This window comes from Chelonoidis abingdonii, chromosome 17 (genome assembly GCF_003597395.2).
Source record: "Chelonoidis abingdonii isolate Lonesome George chromosome 17, CheloAbing_2.0, whole genome shotgun sequence".
Taxonomy (NCBI): Eukaryota; Metazoa; Chordata; order Testudines; family Testudinidae; genus Chelonoidis; species Chelonoidis abingdonii.
Window position 1 is genome coordinate 29,990,774 of NC_133785.1, and position 23,235 is coordinate 30,014,008.

The following is a 23,235-nucleotide window of genomic DNA, read 5'->3' on the forward strand; positions in this document are numbered from 1 at the left end:
AATAAGCCATATAATGTAGACATATGTTTACTATTCATGACATTAAACTAATGTAAAACCAATCTAATCTGACAGACAGCTGGGAAAATAACAATTTTCTTTCAGTACATTACAGATTTTACTGTAGCTGAAACAATATAGTATTTTTCATTTGTCTTTTAAAGTTTTTTTTTTTTAGTTTATAGCCAAAAACTAACTTTGCAACTAAACAATTACAAGTTATAAAAGAAGTATTAAAATAGTAATCAAGAAATATTTATGCTCAGAAACACAGTCTGCCTCTCAATATTTTTGTCATTCACTAACACTAATGGCCACATCTATGCATAGTGGAAATTCCTCTTTCCAAAATGGATGACGCACTGTAATGTACCCTCATGCCCCTGATAAAAGTTAGTTAAAGTTAGATAAAGAAGTCAGAGCCATCCTCTATCGTCTTGATACTGAGTCACCTCTCATTTACAACTTCTGTAAGAATTACGGCCTAGATCCTCAGCTGGTGAAAATTAGAGTAGCTATATTGACTTCACTGGAGTTACACTAGTTTTCCCAGGTGAGGAGCTGGCCCTATATGTGTATCTCAGTGATGAGAGACACAACGTGGGTGAGGTAATAGCTTTTGTTGGACCAACTTCTGTTAGTGGAAGAGATACATTTTTGAGCTGCACAGAGCTCTTCTTCAGATCTTGAAAAGGTAAACAGAGCATCACAGCTTAAATACGAGGTAGTTAACACATGTTGCATGATACTAGATGGAGATCACATTCTGGCAGAAATCTTTCCAGAACCCCCTTTTCTGGCCTTCAAACAATCCCCCAACCTTGCCAAGCTCATCCTGAGAAGCAAATTCCTCACAGACCAGGACACACCAACTGAATGCAACACCAGAACCTGTCAGAAAAACATATACAAAACCTGCAGACATATCTCCACTGCTACAATGATCAATACCCCCCACAACACACCTTTCAAGATCAATGGGCACTACACAACACATTGTGTACCTCCATCTAGTGCATCAGAGGGCCCAATAACAACTCCATGGGTAAAACAAGACAATCACTACACTCTTGATTGAACTCTCACAGAAAAATGATAAAAGATAAAAATACCATATCACCTGTGGATGAACACTTTTCATGGAATGATCACGCCATATCTGACCTCTCAGTCCTCAGCCTCAAAGGAAACCTGAACATCATCTCGAAAGATGAGTCTGGGAACTTAAATTCATAACTAGATTTAATACACTGGGTTTATGGTTTATAACAATTTGTAATCCACCAACCTCCATTTTTTTGGCCCATGACTGCAGAAGTGTTAACTGCCCACTTAAAATTAAGTGGTCTCAGTTGTAATTGTTTGATGATAGCCAATATGGGTTCCATTGTTTTCTTGGGGCGGGGGCGGGGGGGGGAAGGTGGCTTGTTCCTTAATGCAATAAATATACTTTTCTGGTGGAGTGTCCTTGTTGGGTGAAGGTGATTTAAAATATGTTAAGGTGTATATCTCGGACTTTCCTCTCCGAGCATATTCTGTGGTATCTGAATGCCTGCCTATAAATCACATTTTTCTTGGTGTGTTTAGGGTGGTTACTGAATTTGCGAAGATAAGCGTGATGATCGTGTATATAGTTGTCTGTAGGAGTTTGTTGCTGAAACTGATTGTGGCATACAGGGAGAGTGGGAGTGTTTTAGAGAGAGTATGATGGATGAGTGGTGGTTGTTTAAGTTGTGCTGGAAATGTATGAGGGAGTTTAGGTTGTCTGTCCAGTGACTTATCAGGGATGTAGCTCAGGTATATCACTGGTTTCATGTACATTTTTTCCAGAAATTCTTCCTCAGGTCAGCCCAAGAAAAGGTTGGCATATTGGGAGCCATCCTGGTACCCCAATGGCTGTTCCCAGGGTTTGGACTAAGTGTTTATTGTTAAATGCAAAGCTAGTATGAGTGGGGGTGAAATGGATGAGTTTGGCCATGTGTTTGGGGAGGATATTTGAGTGTTGTCCATTGTCTTGTAGATATTTGAGGCAGGCAGTGAGGATGTCATGGTGAGGGATGTTGGTGTATATGGTATCCATGGTGGCAAGGATGATGTTCTGAGAGAGATTGTTAATATTATGGAGTTTTTGGGGGAAGTCAGATGTGTCCTGGAGGAAACTAGCCTTTTATCTGGTGAGTGATTTGAGGATGATGATGCAATTTGGCTCCGGAAACTACTGGGGAACTTAAAAACAGAATAAACATTAACGCAAAATATTGAGTGGATACAATATGTGACCATGTAAAGTGGAGAGATATCAGTTATTCTAAGCTATATTTCCCTTCTGCTGTGAAACACACCCTAAGTTAACAGAGGAAGAAGGAAATTCCAATTTTTTATTCTAACCAGAAGGATGCAAACAATTAACACATCCATGAAATGAAGAAGCCTTTACGGGCCCAGGGCTTTACTCATCTGAAATTCCACAAGATCATGATGGAAACTCTTTCCTACATGTTGCAAATTCTTTACAAATTATTAAAGCTACCAACATCTTCCCAAATTCCCCTCCTTGGTATCAGACTCCTTCCTTTTCTCTTTGTTTTGTGTCTCACCCATCCATTTTCCCACATCTTCTGTCCATCCGCCACTGAAGCAAACGAAAGCTCCAGTGGACAGTAGATTTGGAACCATTTGGGACTTACCAAGGCCACACTGAGACAGAGTGGACATTATTTCCTTCTCTCTCTCTCTTGTACTACCCAAGTCCCGTCACCATTTTAATAGGCATCATAAATATCTTCACAGATCATCATATTATACCAATTCAAGTTCACATTCCCTATTCACTTCTATTTCCTTTACTCTTTATTTCTTGGGAAGAAAAATTAATGAAAGCCACATGTCTGAGATATCAGTTTACCACATCATTTCCACTCACTTGGTTCAGGAGACTTTCCATCTGGATGTGTGTCTTGGCCCCCCCCCCTTTTTTTTTTGCCTTATTTTATCATCTTTCTTCCCTTTTCTGGATTAAAAACATATATCATGTCTCACTTAATGGACTATTGTGTCATTTCTTATCCCTTACCTTGATTCCCATTGTCAGACTCTGCCCGTGTCTATTGCATGCTGATGGCTCACTTTCCTTCATAACATCTTGACTTGTTTTTTCCCTTATTGTATGTACCTATTTGTCTCAGTCAGGGCCTGAACCAAGGTCCATTGATGTCAATGGAATGAGTCCCTTTGATTTCAATAGGTGTTGGAACAGGCCCAAACTACCATTGTATCTCCAACCCCTTTAAAAAAAAAAAAAAAGCAGACTTCCTACAAAGGATTGTACTGTGAGTACTTACAAATTTCATTTTGCCTTTACAATGTAGCCTTACATCTTTCCCCTTTACAGCAGTAGTGGGTAACCTGCGGCCCATCAGGGTAATTTGATTGCGGCCTGTGAGACATTTTTCTGACGTTGACTGTCTGCAGGCACGGCCAGGGCTGCCCGGGGGGGGGGGTGCGGGTGGGACCAGTGGGGCAATTTGCCCCGGGCCCTTCAGGGGCACCCACAAGAATGTAATATTCTATAGTTTTGCAACTTTTTTTTTGATGGAAAGGGTCCCTGAAATTGCTCTGCCCCAGGCCCCCTGAATCCTCTGGGTGGCCCTGGGCATGGCCCCTGGCAGTCCCTGTGTGGCCACGGTTCACCATTCCCGGCCAACAGGAGCTGCGGGAAGTGGTGCAGGCCACAGGGGCATGCTGACCACCACTTCCCGCAGCTGTCATTGGCCGGGTGGCCACTTGGAGCTGCAGGGATGCATGCCTGCGGACGTCAATGTCAGCAAAATGTCTTGCGGCCTGCAATCAGATTACTCTGATGAGCCTCATGCAGCCCGCAGGTTGCTCACCAGTGCTTTATAGCATACCATCGTAGCTCCAACAGTCCAGTGTAGACTTGGACAATATCAGAAAATTCGGTAAAAAAAAAAATACAAACTTTTCCTGGTTACTTAGTCACTCTACCACAGTTCTAGTTTAGTGTGTGTTCTAGATTCAAGCTTCGCATAACGATATGTCTCTCTGTCTCATGTTACTATTCATATTGTCTAGCTCCATCAGAGATTTCATTAAGGCCCACTCTTCCCACTAATTTAATTGTAGCTGTCTCCGTACCTAATATATTTCCAGTAAATACAGTTAAAAAAAAAATCCAGAATTTAAGCAATTGCATGTTTTAGTCAAGTTAATCTATCCATCTTTTTGCTATGAAAAGGTCCTTTTATTTCTGTTTACCTGGCAAGTAAGTTTTTTAAGGAACTATGCATATTTTTAAATGTTGGCCAGCTAATAAAGCATTTGTATATATGGATTTTCTTCCATGTTATTTCAGATTTATAAATAAGAATTTTGCTGCATACAGTTTACAAACACTACAAATATAATGTATGTTTATACAGCAGAAAGTAAATGTAGTTATAGTCATCTCATTTAAACGGTAGCCTAACAAATCTGTTTATCACCTTTACAATAATTGGAAATAGTGACATTTGTCTATTGTGACTGTGTTTTCCATTCAGATTAGATCAATATAAATGCTGTATTGTTATCTGATGTAGTTTAGGAAGGACGTAAGCTTAGCTGTGAGCCTTAATTTCATAGGGAAACCAAAAAAGCAAGCTCTTGATATCAGTGCAAATACGTTCCTCTCGAACATTTCATGATCTTTGTTTATAGTGCTAGGAATCATAGGAATAAAATACCACCACCTGCTACCCTCCTACAGAAGAGAAGAAAGCTTGAGCAAATGGTTGAGCTAGCCATCTGCAGACCTGAGTTTGGCAATTTTCATTATATGAAGGACAAGCAGTTTTTTAAAACATTTTTTAAGAGTTACTGAAAATACCCCTGATGTGCTGACCTTGAACTAGCTATTGATGTACCATACCATTCAGATTTGGAACTCTACCTGTACCAGTATCTCTAACTAACAGTATTATATTCCCGAAGGCTTGACTTGCCGTTCTTTCTAAGCAGATCAATTAAGGACTTTGTTAGAATAATGAAAGCTTGCCCCTTAGACTCCAAGTTCTTTGGGGCAGGGACTCTTTTTTTTTTACTGTGTGTTTGTACAGCACTTAGAGTAAAGGGACTAAGTTCACAACTGGAGCTCCTAAGTGCTGTGGCATTACTCCTTGCACCTCAGGTACTGCGGTAGATCCATAATGAGGAAAAAATGGTGTCTTGAAGCATTTATTAAAGAAAGTTTTGAAAACTCACGATTAATTCTAGGTAACTATACTGCAGCATTGCCCTTTTCATTCCCCAACAGTGGAAACTAAATCATGTTAGAACACAACTTTTAACTAATGAAACGTTAAACGCAACAGTCTATCTCTGCTGAGTGCTCAGTTGTGTTTAACATTGTGCCAGTTAATATGAGTCCTCAAGGTCATTGTCTAACACAGTGCAATTTTCCTGTGTAGATAAGTGTCTAGAACAGTGATGCCCAAACTTTTCCTGCCACTCCCCTGCCACCAGTAATGGAATCTGTCCACACACTCCTCCATTACTGCACAGTTGGCTCAGCAGCAGAGCTGGAGGCGGAACTGGGGAGGGGGCAGGAGCTAGGGAGGGAATGAGGGCAGAGCTGGAGGCAGAGTGAAGCTGTAACTAGGACCATAGCTGGGCTGGGGGTGGAGCAGAGCTGCAGCTGAGGGCAGAGCTAGGTGGTGCTGCCTTCCTGCCCCCTATGGGGGCTGGCCTAGGCACCACCTGAACATTGTTTCATGTCTTCCAGTTTGGGGACCAATGGTCTAGAGCAGTGTTTCCCAAACTTGGGACGCCGCTTGTGCAGCGAAAGCCCCTGGCGGGCTGGGCCAGTTTGTTTACCTGCCATGTCCGCAGGTTCGGCCGATCATGGCTCCCACTGGCTGCCGTTCACTGCTCCAGGCCAGTGAGAGCTGCTGGAAGCGGCGGCCAGTACATCCCTCGGCCCATGCCACTTCCAGCAGCTCCCATTGGCCTGGAGCAGTGAACCGTGGCCAGTGGGAGCCGCGATTGGCTGGACCTGCGGGCACGATAGGTAAACAAACCGGCCCGGCCCGCCAGATTTTCAACCTAGGAGCAAATTTTTCTCCCAGTTGAAAAAGCAAATGGAACTAAAATAATGCTAATGTAAAAGGATACTCCAGTGCTCTCTCACAGATAACTGAATCAATCAGACTGAGCAAGAGATGAGTATCTACAATAGCCTGGTTTAATTGCTTGTCAGATTCTGATAGACACAAAACAGGCCCAATATTGAAGATTAAAGAGCAGCAACTGCAGCTTGTGCAGTTCATCAACTAAAAGGCTGCCAGAGACCACTGTGACCAAATTGTCTGATCTCCTGTATGATACAGGCCATAAGATTTCCCTGAATTAATTCCTGTTCCAGCAATAAGTGTTGTCAGGAAAGATTTATACAAATTTATAGGCCTCAATCTTTGGCTGCAGCTGGGGCAGAGGGGCCAAAGCTCTGGATGACCAGGGTTCAGCCATGCCTCTAGCCCTTAAGGACTCTGCCCGAGCCAAAATCTACAGTGTAGTGTTGATCCCATGGCTGGCTACACAGGCTTTAGGGGTGCATTGCATCAGTGGAGTAATGCAAAGAAGATTTAGCGTGGATCAAGGAACTGGCCCAGGATATTCAACTCCTGCACTTGGGTTCTCAAATCAGCAGAAATGGTAAGTTTAGTCACTAAGTGCCAGCCTGAGTGTTCAAACGTCTGAGTGTTTGGATGTCCTCTGAGTGCCCACATTTGCAAATTAGGCCTACACTATCTACTTTTTTCAAATGAATTTTCTAGAAAATAGTCCATATGGTCCCTTCAGGTTTTAAGAGCTCCCTGTTGAAATTAATGAAGAGGTCTGCTTAAAATCAACAACATAATATGGCCACTTGTTACTATCATAGAGTTAAACCACATTTTAAATTTATGTTTCCATTGATTTTAGTTTTACTCCATAATAAAAGCAGGAGGAAATATCAACTAGCACACCAGAATTATTTACAAAGTATTTACTGAGTCACCACTGTAATCACATTTCACAAGAAAACCATCTTAAAAGACTTCTACTACACATTTGTTTGTAAATTTGTTAAATACATACAGAGTTTACATCCTAATAGACAAGAGGAAAACAAGATGCCTTGAATGTATCTATTATGCCTAGATACTGGGATGAGTGTCTCCACAGAGACTAGCTACTATAAATCACTTTATCCATATTATCCCATCATTCCAAAGACAGGTCTCCAATTGATATCAGCAAAGCTGCACACACCCACACTATCGGAAGTTTTCCTATTAACACAGCTCCTCTACTGAACTATCGAGCTGGATACAGTCTTGGCCAACTCTGAGAATCAAACTAGTGACGTTCAGAGCTAAGAGAATGATTCTCTACACTTTAAGCTAAAGAACCAGCGTCTGTAATGGAGTTTAACAAACTCATGTCCTTTGTGGATCAGGCACAGATGGGAACACACACTGACCAGTGATTTACATTACTATGATTTACGTTATCCATACTTACTAACTGAAGTTTATTGGCTTCCTGGGGGAAGTAGCCATTCTGCTCATTTTAATATTTCATTCCCAAATAACAGTATTCTGTGGGCCTTCATTTTAAGGATATGGAATCAGATTCTGATCTCAGCGACACTAGTATAAATCTGAAATAACTCCCTGACATTGGGGGGTGGGGGAGGGATAGCTCAGTGGTTTGAGCATTGGCCTGCTAAACCCAGGGTTGTGGGCAGCGGGGCGCATTTCGGGATCTGGGGCAAAAACCTGTCTGGGGATTGGTTCTGCTTTGAGCAGGGGGCAGGACTAGATGACCTCCTGAGGTCCCTTCCAACCCTGATATTCTATGATTCAGTAGAGTTAAACTAATGTCCATCCAGAACAACTAAGAATAGAGTCTGGTCCATGATCCCAAACAGCATGTTCATCAAAAAAGGCATTTTCAAGTTTTGAAATTTGTTTACTCATACTTAGGAAGAGAAGCATATTTCTAAAAATACAGATGTTGGCACTATGTGTGTGAATAGAACAATATATATACTACTGCGTAACCACAATTAGTCTCTTATCTTTAAAGAGGTTTCACTGTGAAAAGAAGACATCTAACAAGGCTTTCTCCTTGACTGATGAACCAGTTACACATCCCTTGGTTACTTAGGAGGACAGACAGATGTGTAGGTTGAGTAGTTACTAGCTGCGGAATTACCTACCTAGTATAAATTACCTTTGTTGCCATAAATCGCATCTTTCCTGGAACTGCCCTTTTCCAAAGACTAAAATCCCATTTTGCATTGAACTAATTGAATTTTTTAAAGTGTCATAAAAATAATACATTTCATTACGTCTTTTATTTTGTTGTAGTCATTAGTACCTTATCAAACTACTAACATCAAAAATATATACCTCAGAGACACAGTCCACTTGTAAATCATTCATTAGCCAAAGAATGATCACTAAGCACGCCTTTGTGTTTGTAACACTTAGCTATGATTTGCAAATCTGATGAAGTGATTTACATACTCAAACCTCAACTTGAATGGCAACTGTGTGTCTAAATCCCTTAGTAAGCTTTGTAAACATCAACCTTTGGGTTGGGCTTTATTATTGTTGTTTGGGGGGGTTGTTTTGTTTATTTGTCTAATTCTGATTTGTGAGCCGGCTGTGTAAAGAAACTTGGCAACTGGAAGTTATAGATTCCAGAATCTGGGATGAATCATTCTCACAGCAAAATCTTTCCATCAGCAAATCTTCCCTGCCTTAACTGGCTTTTCTTACAAGTACCCCCTGCATCTGATTGGACATCTTGCTGCTCTGTTATGCAACCCTTCTTCATTTAATTTTTACTCACAGTCACCCTGTAGAACATTTAGCAAGATGCTGCAGTTGGAAGTTGTTCTGCTGCAACTAGAATGGAAATAAAAAATTTTTCAGAGATCTTTGATCCACTCCTACTGCCTGTTCCCCATCTGATGTCAAACTTTATGATGTCTTACTTATGTCCCTAGTAATTATTTATGAGAGTACAAAGAGTTAAGATTCAAGTGAGGAAACTGACCTTATGTTTTGTTGAAATAAGTTATGCAGCAAACTAGAAATGCAAAGCCTCTAGCTAATATATTTAACATAAAAGAATTAGCTATATTACTGGTGAAAAAACTGATCACAGAAGGATTGATCCAGCTAGCACTAGTTGGACAGTTTTACTAGCTTTTATAATATTAAGTTGTGGAAAGTGGATCATGTAAAGTTTGCCTGCCTAACACTGATTTCAGGCCAGAGCTGTAAAATGAAATATTTGATATAACCTGGGGTTGGTTTTAATTTTGATTGCTTATTTACCTTAATTGTATACAAATTATTTAAAAAATCAATTTTAGGCCTTACACAATAAACATCTGCAACATTTAATTTAGAGTAAATAATAAACCAGGAACCTAATCAGCATTTCCTCTTTAAACAGAAAACATTACATTGGACTTACTTTTACATCTGTACAAATTATTTTAAAGTAATCTTCTCAGCTGTGTAAGTTAATGATGTTTAATTTGACCAGGCCAAACTTTACATGCCTTTCATTACTTTGAGCAATTGCAGTCAGTGCAACTGTTAATGTAATGCAAATATAATGCTAGCACATAACAAATGCTCCCATTCTTAGCTGGGTGATCAAAAATCTGGAGTCATCACCTTTCTAAGTTTCTCCATGATGAGCCTAAAATGACAGTGTAATAAGTATGTGCACAAGGTAACTCAAAAGGAACAGGTCTATGCACTGACATTAACCTGCTCTTTATGGCTTTTTGCTATAGGCAATATATTAACTACGGACCAAACCCAGATATCATTGTCACGTGGAGTTGCACCTTACTCTATAAGTAAGGCTAAGATTTTGTCATTGTCACAGATATTTTTAGTAAAAGTCACGGACAATAAAGAAAAATTCACGGAAGCCCATGACCTGTCTGTGACTTTTACTAAAAATATCCATGACAAAATGGGGAGGTCAGCTGCAGGATCCCCACACTGCCTGCAATGGCTAGTGTGGGGACCCCCACCACCCAGGAGGTCCCCCCAATGCCCATGGCTGCTGAGAGCTCTGGGGCTCCCCCTGCCGCTCCTAGCGATCAGGAGCTCCAGGGGTCCCTGCGGTGGCCTGGAGCTCGGGGTTCCCCCCACTGGCCGTGGCAGCTAGGAGCTCCGGGGGTCCCTACTGGCCATGGTGGCCAAGAGCTCCGGCACTCTATGACTTCCGCGACATCTGTGAAAAAATCGTAGCCTTATCTATAAATAGTCCATTTGCTTCAATGGAACTATTTGTGGAGTAAAGTAATATTTGTTTAAGACAGAATTCTCTCTCTCTCTCTCACACACACACACACACACACACACACGTTGACTGGAAGTTTGTGAAGTAGGTTGGTCATGGTCATTGTTCATGGAACGTTTGGCTGCTGAATCACAAGAGGTCCCAAATTTTGTAGAAGAGCTCATCAGTCAATATGAGAAAGAAGCGCATGAGAGATATGCCACTGCAGCAATTCAGAGGGTTCACAGAAAAGCTAATTTTGGTCTGAGCAGAGCTGTTAAATTACAGCGTGATGCTCCTAACGTGTGTGACCATCACATTTCAGACTAGCTCTTTCAGAGGATTTAGGTGTAAAAATGTGAATGGTCAACTAGCAATACAGTTCGTTCTCTAAGGTGAGTATCCACCAATCGAGGAGATGTAAAAAATGAAGTCTATTGGGATGGAAGATTTTTAGAATAGGCTCCATGGTCAGAAATTCTAATTTAAAATTGGCTCTTTTGGGGATAGGGAGTCCAGGAAATCTTTCAGTACTCATCTAATCTCTCTATCCATCATCACAGTGGTATCTTAGGGTATGTATGCTCTGTAACCAGAGGTGTGACTGCAGCGCATGTAGACATATCCAAACTAACTTCAGTACAGTTAGCTTGAACAGCAATAAGCAATGAAGCCGCGGCAGCATGGGATAATCATTGAAGAACATACTCATAGTCCTGGATGTGCTTGCATAGTCCATGCTGCCACAGCTCCACTGATATTGTTATTCAAGCTAGCTAGATCCCAGCTAGCTCAGGTATGTCTTCAAGTGCTCTGAGTGCAGTATAGACATACCCTTTGCCTTTGTTAGGGCACCGTTACAATGTTTTATCTGAAAAGTTATTTACAAGATACTGATGCAAAATTGCTTATTCAGAGATCTTGTCCCAATAGTTTTGTAGTACAGTAATATGATTAAATGATTTTGAAAGAAACTAAAAAAACAGCCGGAGAATCAATGTCTTGTTCTGCTTGGACAAGTGCTGAGGGATTTCTAATCTGTAAGAAGTAAACAGGGCGCCACTTCGTGTCTTGCTCAAATGATTAACCTAGTGAAATCTTACAGCTGAAATAAAAAGCAGAATATGGGACCTGTTGCTACCTGGTGAATGAAAATAACTGTATAAATACAACATTTTGCACAGAGCCTTTAATACAAACTGTATCCCAAAATAGTAGAGAAAAACAGGAAGATATTTCCAGTCTGCAGTGGAGCCCACTCTTGTACCAACAATGTAAAGGGATGGAGAAAGTCACCATTAGGGGGCAGGAGAAAAATCTATCAAGGACACTTGTGAACAGAGTCCTTGAATTAGGTAAGGAGGCAGTGGAGTTGTCTGATGGTGGGAATGGTGTGGGTGTGCTTCTTGTCCACATGCATAGCATTCTATGCCACCCCCTCTGGCAAACTGAGATCAGGGTGCTCAGCTTCTGCACTTGGAAACTGTAATGAATTTGTTCTGGTTTTGTATTATAGGCAAAGAGACATGTGAAAGGTAAATGTCAACATATACAAAATGCTTGTGTATGGTGAAAGGAAAGAGAAAGTCACACATAGGGATGGTTATTTATGCAGTGCTGCTTATAGCATTTCGTGTATACACACAACAAGCAAAAACAAGCATTCAAAAGTTATGACTCATGCCCCCAAATATCATGAGATTGGCTTAAAATAACAACTTTAATAATGGATAGAACTTTGCGGTTCCTTTTCTTTGTTTCCTGGTTTCTGGGTCTTTAGGCTACACTCACTTCACATTGCCAAGCTTTTCTGTACAGCCACGAGGGGTAGAAATTTACATTGTGTTTTTAAATGGATGCTGAGATGCTCATATAATTTCTTGCTTCCAGCAGCTGGAACTTTAAGAAAACCACCAAATAGTATGAGACCCACAATAAACTCACGAGAGGTGGCAACACTGCAAGTGGCAGTGGTTGATGTCTTCGTTCATTATGTTATCTGTCTCAGACAGATCACACAGTGAATGAAGACATCAACCACTGCCACTCTTCTAGCATTTCAAAGTTAAAGTGAATGTAGAGCTCCTGAAAGGTGCCAGATGGGCAGCAGAGGGAAGTAAAGTCCTCTCCACTAGAGAAATAAAACTAATAAAACCTGGCCAGTGGCTTTGCAAACTTCCCCATACTATCTGTCCCTTGAACCCCAAGGTTTGCCTACCATTTGGGCACCAGTTATGATGAGCTGTTGATGCCTATCTACTACAGATAAATAACTGGGAACATTTCACATAGATCACTGAATAGTCATCCAATGAGTGCCCCTTTTGGCCACTGTCAGCTTGATCCAAATTGAAGCTGGTGACCTGCCTTACTAGGGTAGTCGCATGTTCCCCATAGTAACTGAGCACATCATGCACGCTAATAAATCTATCCGCCGTACACTCCTGCAAGTGTAGAGAAGTGTTCCATAGTTGCAGACACACAACTGAGGCCAGACACTCAGTGAGGCTGACACATTAGGTTCAGATTTTTTTTAAGAGGTTATCAGCCAATAGGCTCTACACTTTTGAAAACCTGGCTCCAAAGTCACATGCCCCAGGACACACAAATAGTTTGTAGCACAACCAGAAATTGAACCCACATCTGCTGAATTTCAGTAGTGTCTTTACCACAGGACCACCTTTCCTCCCTTGAGGGGAAAGGCTCCATAACCCACATTATCTGTCCTCTTAGTCCTCTAGCTCTTGTTTTACCGTTACTAATTACACTTACATAGCGCTCTGAAGGTCCCAAGCAGTTAAGTAAGCCACATTGTTTAGACAAGTTAATGACCCTAAGAGCCTGTCACTTCGGTATTTCAAGGTTTTACTCAGCAACTCTCACCGTAGTATCTAAGCTGTTGGACAAATATTTTTGTAAAAAAGATGAGGCGTCAAGATGGAGAGCAGACTTTTCACGGGCATTTTACATGAATAAGCAAACAAAGGCTGGAAATTATCATCTCCTGCTCTCTTCTAATTGTTTCCCGTTCACTCTTTCCACAGGTGAATGGAAAAGATTTATCTAAAGCGACGCATGATCAGGCAGTGGAAGCATTCAAAACAGCCAAAGAGCCCATTGTTGTGCAGGTCCTGAGGAGAACCCCACGCACTAAGATCTTCAGTCCTTCACATGAGTCTCATCTGGTAGATATGGGCACCCAGACCGATATAACCTTTGAACACATCATGGCTCTAACCAAGATGGGATCCCCTCCTCCACCAGTCTCAGTTCTAGATCCATACCTCTTACCTGAGGAGTAAGTAACAGTTTTTTGTAAAGCACTAGAAAAACACTGTGTTTCTTAACTTACCACATTAAGGGCAAGATTTTGAACCCTTCACACACACTGGTGAGTAGTTATTCTCATGAGTAGTCCCGCTGAGTTCACAATCAGGCCCTACAAATCTTTTTTGTTCGTAGTTGTTTTAAAGGAAAAGGCTAGTGTTGCTTGTAATTCCCCCCACTACCTCTTTAGGTTGCTTATGTTTTAACTTTATTTTTTATGGCTGCCATAAATTGCATACTGCTAAGAGCAGCTGCATTCTGTTTCGGCGTATTAATTACTTTATTATAACCCTGCAGCAATGTTACGCACATAAATTATATTCTAGGACTGAAATTACTTACCAGTGCTGTCAAGGATGTTTAAGAATCTAAATGTAATTATTGTTAATGGTAGTTTGATGCTTTTATACTTACAAATAAAAAACTATAATTATCCTCAGACACACATGCACCACACCCCACAAACATTGTTTGAAGGGGAAACAGTTCCCCATAGAATCCATGCTAATTGTCTCCACTCACTTCACATTTGCCTCTGTGAGGCACAGAAGAAGATACAAAAGCTTCTAAAGATGTCAAATGCTGTGCATTATGGACCAAATTCTAGTTGGTCCATAGCATGTGGTGTTAATGTGTACCCTTATTCTGCCTGTGCAGTATAAGAGTCCATGGAGAGAGATGAACAGAAATCATAGGGCTTGTCTACACTTAAAGTGCTGCAACGGCACAGCTGCATTGCTGTAGCTACATACGCCAACGGAAGAGCTTCTCCTGTCAGTATAGGTACTCCACCTCCCCAGGAAGTGGTAGTTCTGAGCTCTGTCACAGGAGAAGCCCTCCTATCAACATAGTGCTGTCTGCACCAGAGGTTAGGTCAGAATAACTACAGATTTTCCACACCCCTGAGTGACATAGTTATACCAACGCAAGTTCCTAGTGTAGACCAGGTCTGAGCAAGGCCAGGCAGGCTGTGAGCATAAACATAAGAAAAATCCCATTGTGCCCTCCCAGACTGCTTTCAGAAAGTTGCTGTAGAGGAGAAACCTAGAGCAGGAATGGACATCAATGCTGTGCTGCTCCTTTTGTGTTTTGTGGCATGTGAGCCTACATAGCTTGAGTCAGAAATTGGTCGAGTCTCTCTAAGTGCATGGTGTTCCCAGTGTTTCACTGTTGGGCATTTTTGTCTATTAACTGTTTGAAAGGGGGATTTGATTAGAAAATCATTGCGTTGCCTCCTGGTTTCCAGCCCACATTTTAATGCTGCACTGAGGGCTAGTTTTCAGGCTCTCTGACAGTCAACTGGCAGTGAAGCTTAGAGCATTCTGGAGGGGATGCTCTTCTTCTTCTTCTTAGCTAAGTTATGTTACAGTCCATAGAAATATACCCATGGGTTGATGTTAATGCCATTGCAGTCTCTGAGGAGACATCTGCCTGAATTCCTAGCTGCTAGGCCAAGCGCTGTGATGCAACTACTACACCATAAACATAGTAAAGAAGAATTCATGAGAGAAGTCATTTAGGTTACAACATTCATGCATAACAGGCCCACCAGTAAGATTGATCCTAAGAGTATGTCTATACTACCCGCCGAATTGGCGGGGAGCGATCGATCGAGCGGGGATCAATTTATCACGTCTAGACTAGACGCGATAAATCAATTCCTGAGCGCTCTCCCCTCGACTCCTGTACTCCAGCTCAGCGAGAGGCACAGGCAGAGTCAACGGGGGAGCGGTAGCAGTCGACTCACCACAGTGAAGATACCATGGTAAGTCAATCTAAGTACGTTGACTTCAGCAACGTTATTCACGTAGCTGAAGTTGCGTAACTTAGATCGAGCTCCCCCCCACTGTAGATCAGGGCTAACGCTGCCACTCCCACATGAGATATTGATTAGAACTCTGGACATCATCAGTGGCCTGGTGTTGAGCAGCACCTGAACAACTGTGCATGCAAAACTCATATTCAGATGTAAAAGGGCTTGTGCATGCAAAGAGGTATTTAAATACCCCACTAACCCAACTGTGTATGCAAATGAAGAGTTTTGCAGATGCAAATAGTTTTCATGCTTTTTTTTTCTGGTACAATAAGTGTGAAAATGATCCTTTATATTTAACTTCTCTTGCTGCCTGTTTCAATGTCCACTGAGATCAGGGTGACCCTTGAAGAACAACCCAGACATTTCAGCAAAACAGCAGATACTGTTCTTTAAATGGGCTCTCACTTACACAGAACATGGATCTAGTTATCAAGGAATCAAATGGAGTTCACTTCAGTCTTAGAAGTAAATAAAGTTGCTGCATATTCATTGGCGATCACCAAAGCATTATACTTGTGAAAATCCCAAAAGTGCAAGTAGTGCGGCTGTCTGAAGGGAGCTGGAATTTAAAAACAACATGCCAATAATGATTGGCAATTTAAAAAGAGTGGAGTGTGTTTAAATTGCTAATCATTAAACACACCTCATTTTGTTTCAATTACCAATCACTAATAGCCTATTGTTTTAATCCTAAATAGCTGAGGACTAAATAATGATTATAATAATCCTTAGCAATTTGATAGCACTTTACATCTTGAAAGAAAAGTACAAATATTAACTAATATGGCAAAGGTAATTTCACCTCTGCATACACAGGCTGCAATCCAACTCAGTTTATAAATAAAAACAAGTCGAGCATTCTCATCATACTCCCTGAAGAACATTTGTCCATATCACAAAACAGCAATAATCACACAGCTGAGAACAATTGGAAGTGTCTGCTTAGTAGAAACCAGGAGAAGAAACAGTAGGGGTGTTGCAGGCAAGAGCCAAACTGCATTGGCAAAACTCTGAGATCCTCCGGTATTCTTGGCTGTATCCAGTTGATCTCTCCCTTTGTGCTAACCTTTCACACTCAAGCTATTCTTGTGCAAAATTGTCAAAGTTCTGATCTCCATAATCTCATATATATTACATCTTTTCCTCAAACTGCATTCTTCTAATCCCTTTTCAGCTAGATTCACTCTGACCTCTTCGGGTAAACCTCTCTGTGCCTCTGTATCCCTATGTATAAACTGCACCCCTCAGAGATATTGCATGTCTTAATATTTCCAAAGCACTTGGACATTCTTTGATGAAAGGTGCTGCTCAGATGTGAAGTATATGTGCACTGTAAGATCTTTTCTGAAAAACGTAGCACTTCGCAGCCCCAGCTTTTTATTCAGAAATTCTAAAGAATCATCTATGCGTGCAACATTCTGCCCATCTATTAGCAGAGTGATCATTTCATTTATCTTACAGTTTTGTCCTAGTTTTACCAGTCCACCATGCAGCCCCCTTCTCACCTCACCAACTCCTTTTTGTTTTATGGGATTGGCTTTGCATTCTGGGTGGAAAGGTCACAAATTTTAAATTTACAATATAAAACATTAGAGGGGTCTTTTGCTTCTGTCTTTATATTAATCATATTTAAGGTGCAGCGCAGTTTTTATATCTGTATAGTTTTCACTTGGTATATTTATTATAAACACTGCACTCTACACCATACTTGTTGGTCTGATTGTAAGTCTGTCATGTTAGTGATGACCTGCCAGGAGACTGGGATGGATTAATATGCTAATTAGAACAGGGCATGTTATCCTAAAACATACTTTATTTTTCCAGTCATTCATCGGTGCATGAATACTATGACCCGAATGACTACATGGGAGGCATTCATCAAGAAATGGACAGAGACGAGTTAGAATTAGAGGTATTTAATACCTATTCACAAAAATTTAAAATTCAAAATGTTTTATATATTGTCATGTGTCATGGTCTTCTTATTTAGCATTAAACTACAATTACATGTGTATAATGTCAAAAGACATCTTTAACCATTATGCATAAGCATATTTCTCTCCAGTTACTCTGTAGGCATCAAAAATTAAAGCTGATACAACTATGTTATGTAATCATGAGCTAGATCCTCAGCTGGTGTAAATGGACATTATTCCATACCTGAGGATCTGGCCATATGTAATTACATATTTATTACATGATTTGAGAAACAATAGGATTTTGTAGGTGGAACAACATGTACCACAAATTCATAATAGATGATTTTTACACATCAGTGTTTCAATGGTATTAATTGTTTTCTAAATATCCATGGGATTGGAAGCAAAGATTGCCAGTTTTAATCATATAAAGCTATTTTAAAATTGTAAGAGGAGATCAAAGAAAATCTTAAATTACTAAACTGTTTTTTTCTCTCATAACTGAAAAGTTACAGCAGTATATGAATAGAATCATAGACATTAAAAGCAGAACAGACATATGAGCGCATCTAAATCCATCTTCCTGCTAATGCAAAATTTCTATTTTATCCCGTCGATTTTAAAATGTCTTAAAGAAATGGAACTTCCAACACTTCCATTGGGAAAATCCCAACTGGAAGCTTATTTTTTCAATTTTCCCTTTATGAATTTCACTACATTGCTACGAACCCTCCTGCCACTTAGAGTGCAATTTATACACATAAGGCACGATTCAGCAAGGTACCTAAGCATATGTCTAATATTATGCTCATGAGTAGCTTCACTGAAGTTATTATTTTTACTTCTACATTTACACTGGTAATATAGGTCCTAATATTTCTGCAGCCACTGAATAATGCATCTGTCTTTGTCACTGAAGTCTGATCTGGTTAATATATGCTTGGTTGTCCATATGCTGATGTAACACAAAAGGTTACACTTAGTTTGGGTGCACAGCTCAGTCCTAGTAACACTTCACTTTCCAAAGAGATCCGTCAGTGTTCACCTATATCTGCCACTATTTAAACCAGTGCTAGTTTTACCATTGAATTCAATGGAAACAGAGTTAGGCAGCACTTTTTGAGACTCTCACCCCATAAGCATGAGTTGCTCGCCTACATTAGTGTTTGCAGGATCAAGGCCTTAATCCACATAAAAAATTTACAGTATGATTAAATTTACTGTAAATTTACAGTATGATACGCTCATAGGTCTGGTTGTAATTGGTCTCTGTGTACAAATTCAAATAGAAATCAGACAAGAATCAAGCTATCAGTGATTTCATCAGCAGCTGTCGAGGTTTTTGTTGTTAAAATGTCTCTGTACAGTATCTTTTATACAATATGGATTTCAGTTTTAAGGGAAAATTTTCTGCAACTGTCTTTTCAAAATAGTGACTTAAGAAATCTAATATTGTAAATAAATTATATTGCTTCCATTAGAAGATCAACCAGTTGAGCTGAAAATTGTTTAAACATGCACTTCAGAAGCCAGTTGTTAACATGGCTTAAACTCAACATTAATAATTTTGACATTGATATAGTACTTGGTGGCAAAAGGTGATCAACTCAGTAACACAAGCAGCTGAACATTAGAAACATCTCTATGGCCTAATAGGATTTCTTAAAAATCACTAAAGATTCTTGTTCAAATCTTGGAGACTAAGATCAATGGAAGAGTCAATGTGCTATAACAAAGACTTGACTAGCTACTTGCTTTTTTGTTTGCCTATTGAAAGATGTGCTTTAACAGACCACAGAGGCACTTGTTTTGTTGACTATAGAGGGAATATCTAAAGCAAGAAAACCATCTAGTCACCCTTGTGGGCTTTTATGTCTATAAAATGTGCTCTGAATTTCAATCAGAGCTCCTTGTCTAAACTTTTATGACCTATAACTGTCTAGTTATTGACTTGTAACAAGTAAACAAGGTCAAATCAGTGAAACACACAGGTTGGCAATATTCTTTTGTAAATGTCTATAGGGTATATTTTTTGCTGGAATCATTAAAAAAGACACCAAAATTGTGTACCCATTTTGGGCTCCTAAGGTTTCTCTCAAAAATTGATTCATGGTCCAAATTTAACTATTATGTGTTCAATTCAGTAAAAGTAAATAAACAAAATGATTTCTTTAACAGTTCTTTCACCAGGATCTGACTGAAAAAAATATAGAATTAATATTTCATAAGTTAGCAAATACATTCAAATTTGCAAAGAGACCCAGACAGAATTAATTTCAGGTTGAAAGAGAAGCAATATATCACTGCATGATTTCCCTGAGATGTCATGAATTAAATGTTTATTCTGACCAAGTCAACCCAGCTGCCAGACGGGTACTATAGAAGGTTCCCTCAGTATGTTAATTCCTTTGGACTACAAAGGAGAAAATTCTGAACTGAGGGTATGTGCACTTGTTCTCTCAATGTTTGCTATGTTATTTCCCTTTCCAACTTTCCTGTTTGTCCAAGCAGGATGCGCATTTTATTCTCAAGTATAGGGATTGAGAGGAATTCTTCCAAGTTACATTTCTATTTGAGACAAAGCATATCATGGGGGGGTTGCGAGGAGAGAGAACACAACAGAAGCCCTTTGACTTTTCCTAGTTCTTCCACTTCTCCTAGTCAAGTCCCTTATGCACAATTCATACTAGGCAAGAACCACTCTTGCAGGAGGTTCCTCAACATGAAGAGGCATGCATCTCTGATACCCATCCTCTCACAAAGCTCTACCCTGGTGTACATCCTCCCCCAATATCTAACCATTGGGGATAGACACTTCGATGACCGAAATCCACTCTTCGAAGCCTGAAATGGATTTTTAGTTGCATTAGTGTCCATTTAGGAATCCATATTTGAAAACTGGTTACCAGGTCTGGAGGTTACCCCATCCAGTATGCTTTGATACCCTCCTCTCCTTTCAGTTTCTCCTCTTCAAACAAAGACAATCCAGAACTATTTGACAGAGGGTGGCAGCATGCTCAGATGCATACTGCTATATTTTGAAGTCCCTGTGTGCACAGTAGGTTTTACGCTATCCTAAATTTAAAGCACCTTCCCCCAGCCATCTTTCTTCCAGAGGCAGGAGCTTTGGTCTGAGATCAGAAGATCAACTTAGAGATTGTCTGCTATTGGCATGTGCATACCCAGTTGCCTAGCCATTTCCTCTTGTTTTGTATTGGGACAGCACTGACAGCTCAGAGACCTTTCTTTTACAGTGCCTGATTCCTTCCCCCAGGCCATGGCCACTGTGATGTTAACTGATCAGTGGAGGCATCTCTTCATCCATCCATTTCTGGATGGCATGGATGAAGACAGCAAGGGAGAAGGTGTTCATGGTACACTTTTCTATAGTCTAATGTCTGGGTGGATCAGCTGAGCCAAGATCTCTTTCCTTTTCCTAGGAATTGGTCTGCTTAAGAGCCAGTTTTGCACATGGCATTAGATTCAAAGATGCACTAAGGCACCCTGACACCCGTAGAACGCTTTGGCTGTGAATGACTCTGAATAGATTAAGTGATCGATTGTTGAAACTGAAAGAGCAGAGTCACCTAAATGAATATTTTGACATTCTTCCATTAGAACACATCCAGAGGTAGCAAAACATTTTAGACCAGCTGACAAACAAACAAACTCAGGGAGGAGAAGGGGGAACTAGGTCTGGCACTAATTACCTTTGGGACCCATGTGAGCAATGTTAGAGAGCTTCTGTCATCTTTTAAATGGCCTTACTACTGGTCATCTGCTTAGCTAGGAGAGTGACCAATCTTCAGGTTGTTTTGCATGGGGATCCCACTGCTCCCTTTTATCTGGACAAGACCATGCCTTTCTCTGGTCCTGTTGTGCTGAACAATTAATCTTAGCACCCAGGCTGAAATAAGAAGTATAATACTAAATGTACTTTACCCTTAGAAATACAACACATGAAACATCTTTCTCTTTGCCACTCATAGAGCAAGGAAACAGGGAAAGAAGATCAGCTCTCTTGCTGAGGTACAAATGGGAAATCGTCTTCAGCACAAAGCAGGGAAACCATCCTAAGCACCATGCTCTAATATAGAGACCAGTTCCTGTGCTGTTAGCTCAAGAGACAGCCAACAAACATTTTTTCCTCCTGCTGAATAAAACTACAGCATGGTGGTCAATACACTCCTTACAATATATAGGGATACTGACATCACAAAGGCTTTTATTTCTCCCCATCTCCACGTTTTATCCACTTTGGAGACTGGCAGAAAAGGAGAAGGCCAGTTGGTTTGGTATCTCAAGGCTCAGCATACAAAAAGCTTCATTTTTAAAAATGTATTTATTTCAAGCTTTGTCTAGACATCCAAATTGAATCTCTGAAACTTTCAGTCATCACTAGCCATTTGTTTCGAATGTTTAATGCTCATTTTTGCCTTTTTAAGCAAAGGTCTGGGTTTTTTATAAATGTGCAAACTGGCCATAATTTCAGATCATCTGTAAAACAATTCAATAAACTGTTGCAAATGAATGTCCTTTTGGGGATAGAGGTTAATTTACTCTTACCACTAATTCTGAATCTATTATTACAAGTGTGTGGAGGCATAATAATATCATAGTGCATGATCATTCTTCTGGCCTTGCTATAAATGTCATACAGGTTTTAGCAACACACTTTTTGAGCTCCCCTGGTCTCTCAGCCAACCATTCTTTTAAGCAGTTTTTGTATTGAGTATGGAGAGTATTCTAACATTTCCGTCAAATGTATGTGCAAATTCCACTTTTAGCAGATGTACACAAGCAAAGGATCCAGGTCATTTTTCTTATGTCTATAAAGGTTATATTACAGCAATACATATAGAATGTAATTCTGATTTGTATCTTATGAACACTGCTCCTGACATTACAGCATCTAGTGGAAACCGCCATTGTCCAGTTTCTAACGTCTGTTCCAGGTGTCATACACGTACATTGGCTCCTCTTTCCCAATGTAGTTGGCTGATGTGTTTCATAATGTAGCTATGATCTTCTACAGGGGTCATCACCACAATGCCTGAGCATCTATCCAGCCCAAAATATTCCTCCATCCCGATTCTATTATAAAACACCAAACTAAGTTAAAAGAATGTCCACATGGTAGGGACTTTGGGAGCAGTCCAGCAATCACTACACATGAAACTTTTGTCATCTGCAACAGGATTAGGGCTTGCAGGATAAAGTCATTTGCCTGTCTTGCAGTACAGGAACTCCAAAGTGATAGGCAGGAGATGTAGAATGTCAAAGGTGTCAAGTTTTAAGTTACTCTTTCAAAAAAATCTACATGTCAATATTAATTCCTAGACTTTTCATTCTCAAATACAAATGGACAAACTATCATTGGGCTTTGCAGACTATGATTTTTTTCATGTAACAGAATCTATGCATTAAAAAAAATTGACTCTGAATACGGAAAATAGCCTTTGCTTTAAAGAATTTGGATTTGTGTACTTCTACATATAAAACCTTTCAAAGCTTTATGATTACATTAAAACTTTATGAGGAAAAGGCACATAGAAAACAGCTGTTCCTATTTGTAAGTACACAAAATTATCACATTTAGAGTAACATGAAATCCCAGTTATTCTACTTCTTCCAAGAGCTAGAGGGATTACCCAATGTTAAATCTATCAATTATCTGTAAAAAAAATAAAAATAAAAAAAAATAAGGTACTAAACACCTGCTCTGAGTATCTTTTTGCAGGATTTTTTTTTCAAAAGGCCACCTGTCTAAAGATTGGTTTCCTTATATATATTTTAAAACTCCCTGAGGTGATTTAT

The 23,235-nt window shown here is 40.1% G+C and overlaps 1 protein-coding gene across 1 annotated transcript in view; it reads left to right on the forward strand.

Annotated features, from left to right (window-relative positions):
* The window catches only part of PDZRN3 (PDZ domain containing ring finger 3), a 200,236-nt gene that overhangs the window by 164,599 nt on the left and 12,402 nt on the right, over positions 1 to 23,235 (forward strand). The window contains exons 4-5 of the mRNA XM_032795985.1: positions 13,401 to 13,654; positions 17,324 to 17,411. Of these exons, the coding sequence (XP_032651876.1) occupies positions 13,401 to 13,654; positions 17,324 to 17,411 (342 nt within the window). The remainder of the gene's footprint in view (positions 1 to 13,400; positions 13,655 to 17,323; positions 17,412 to 23,235) is intronic.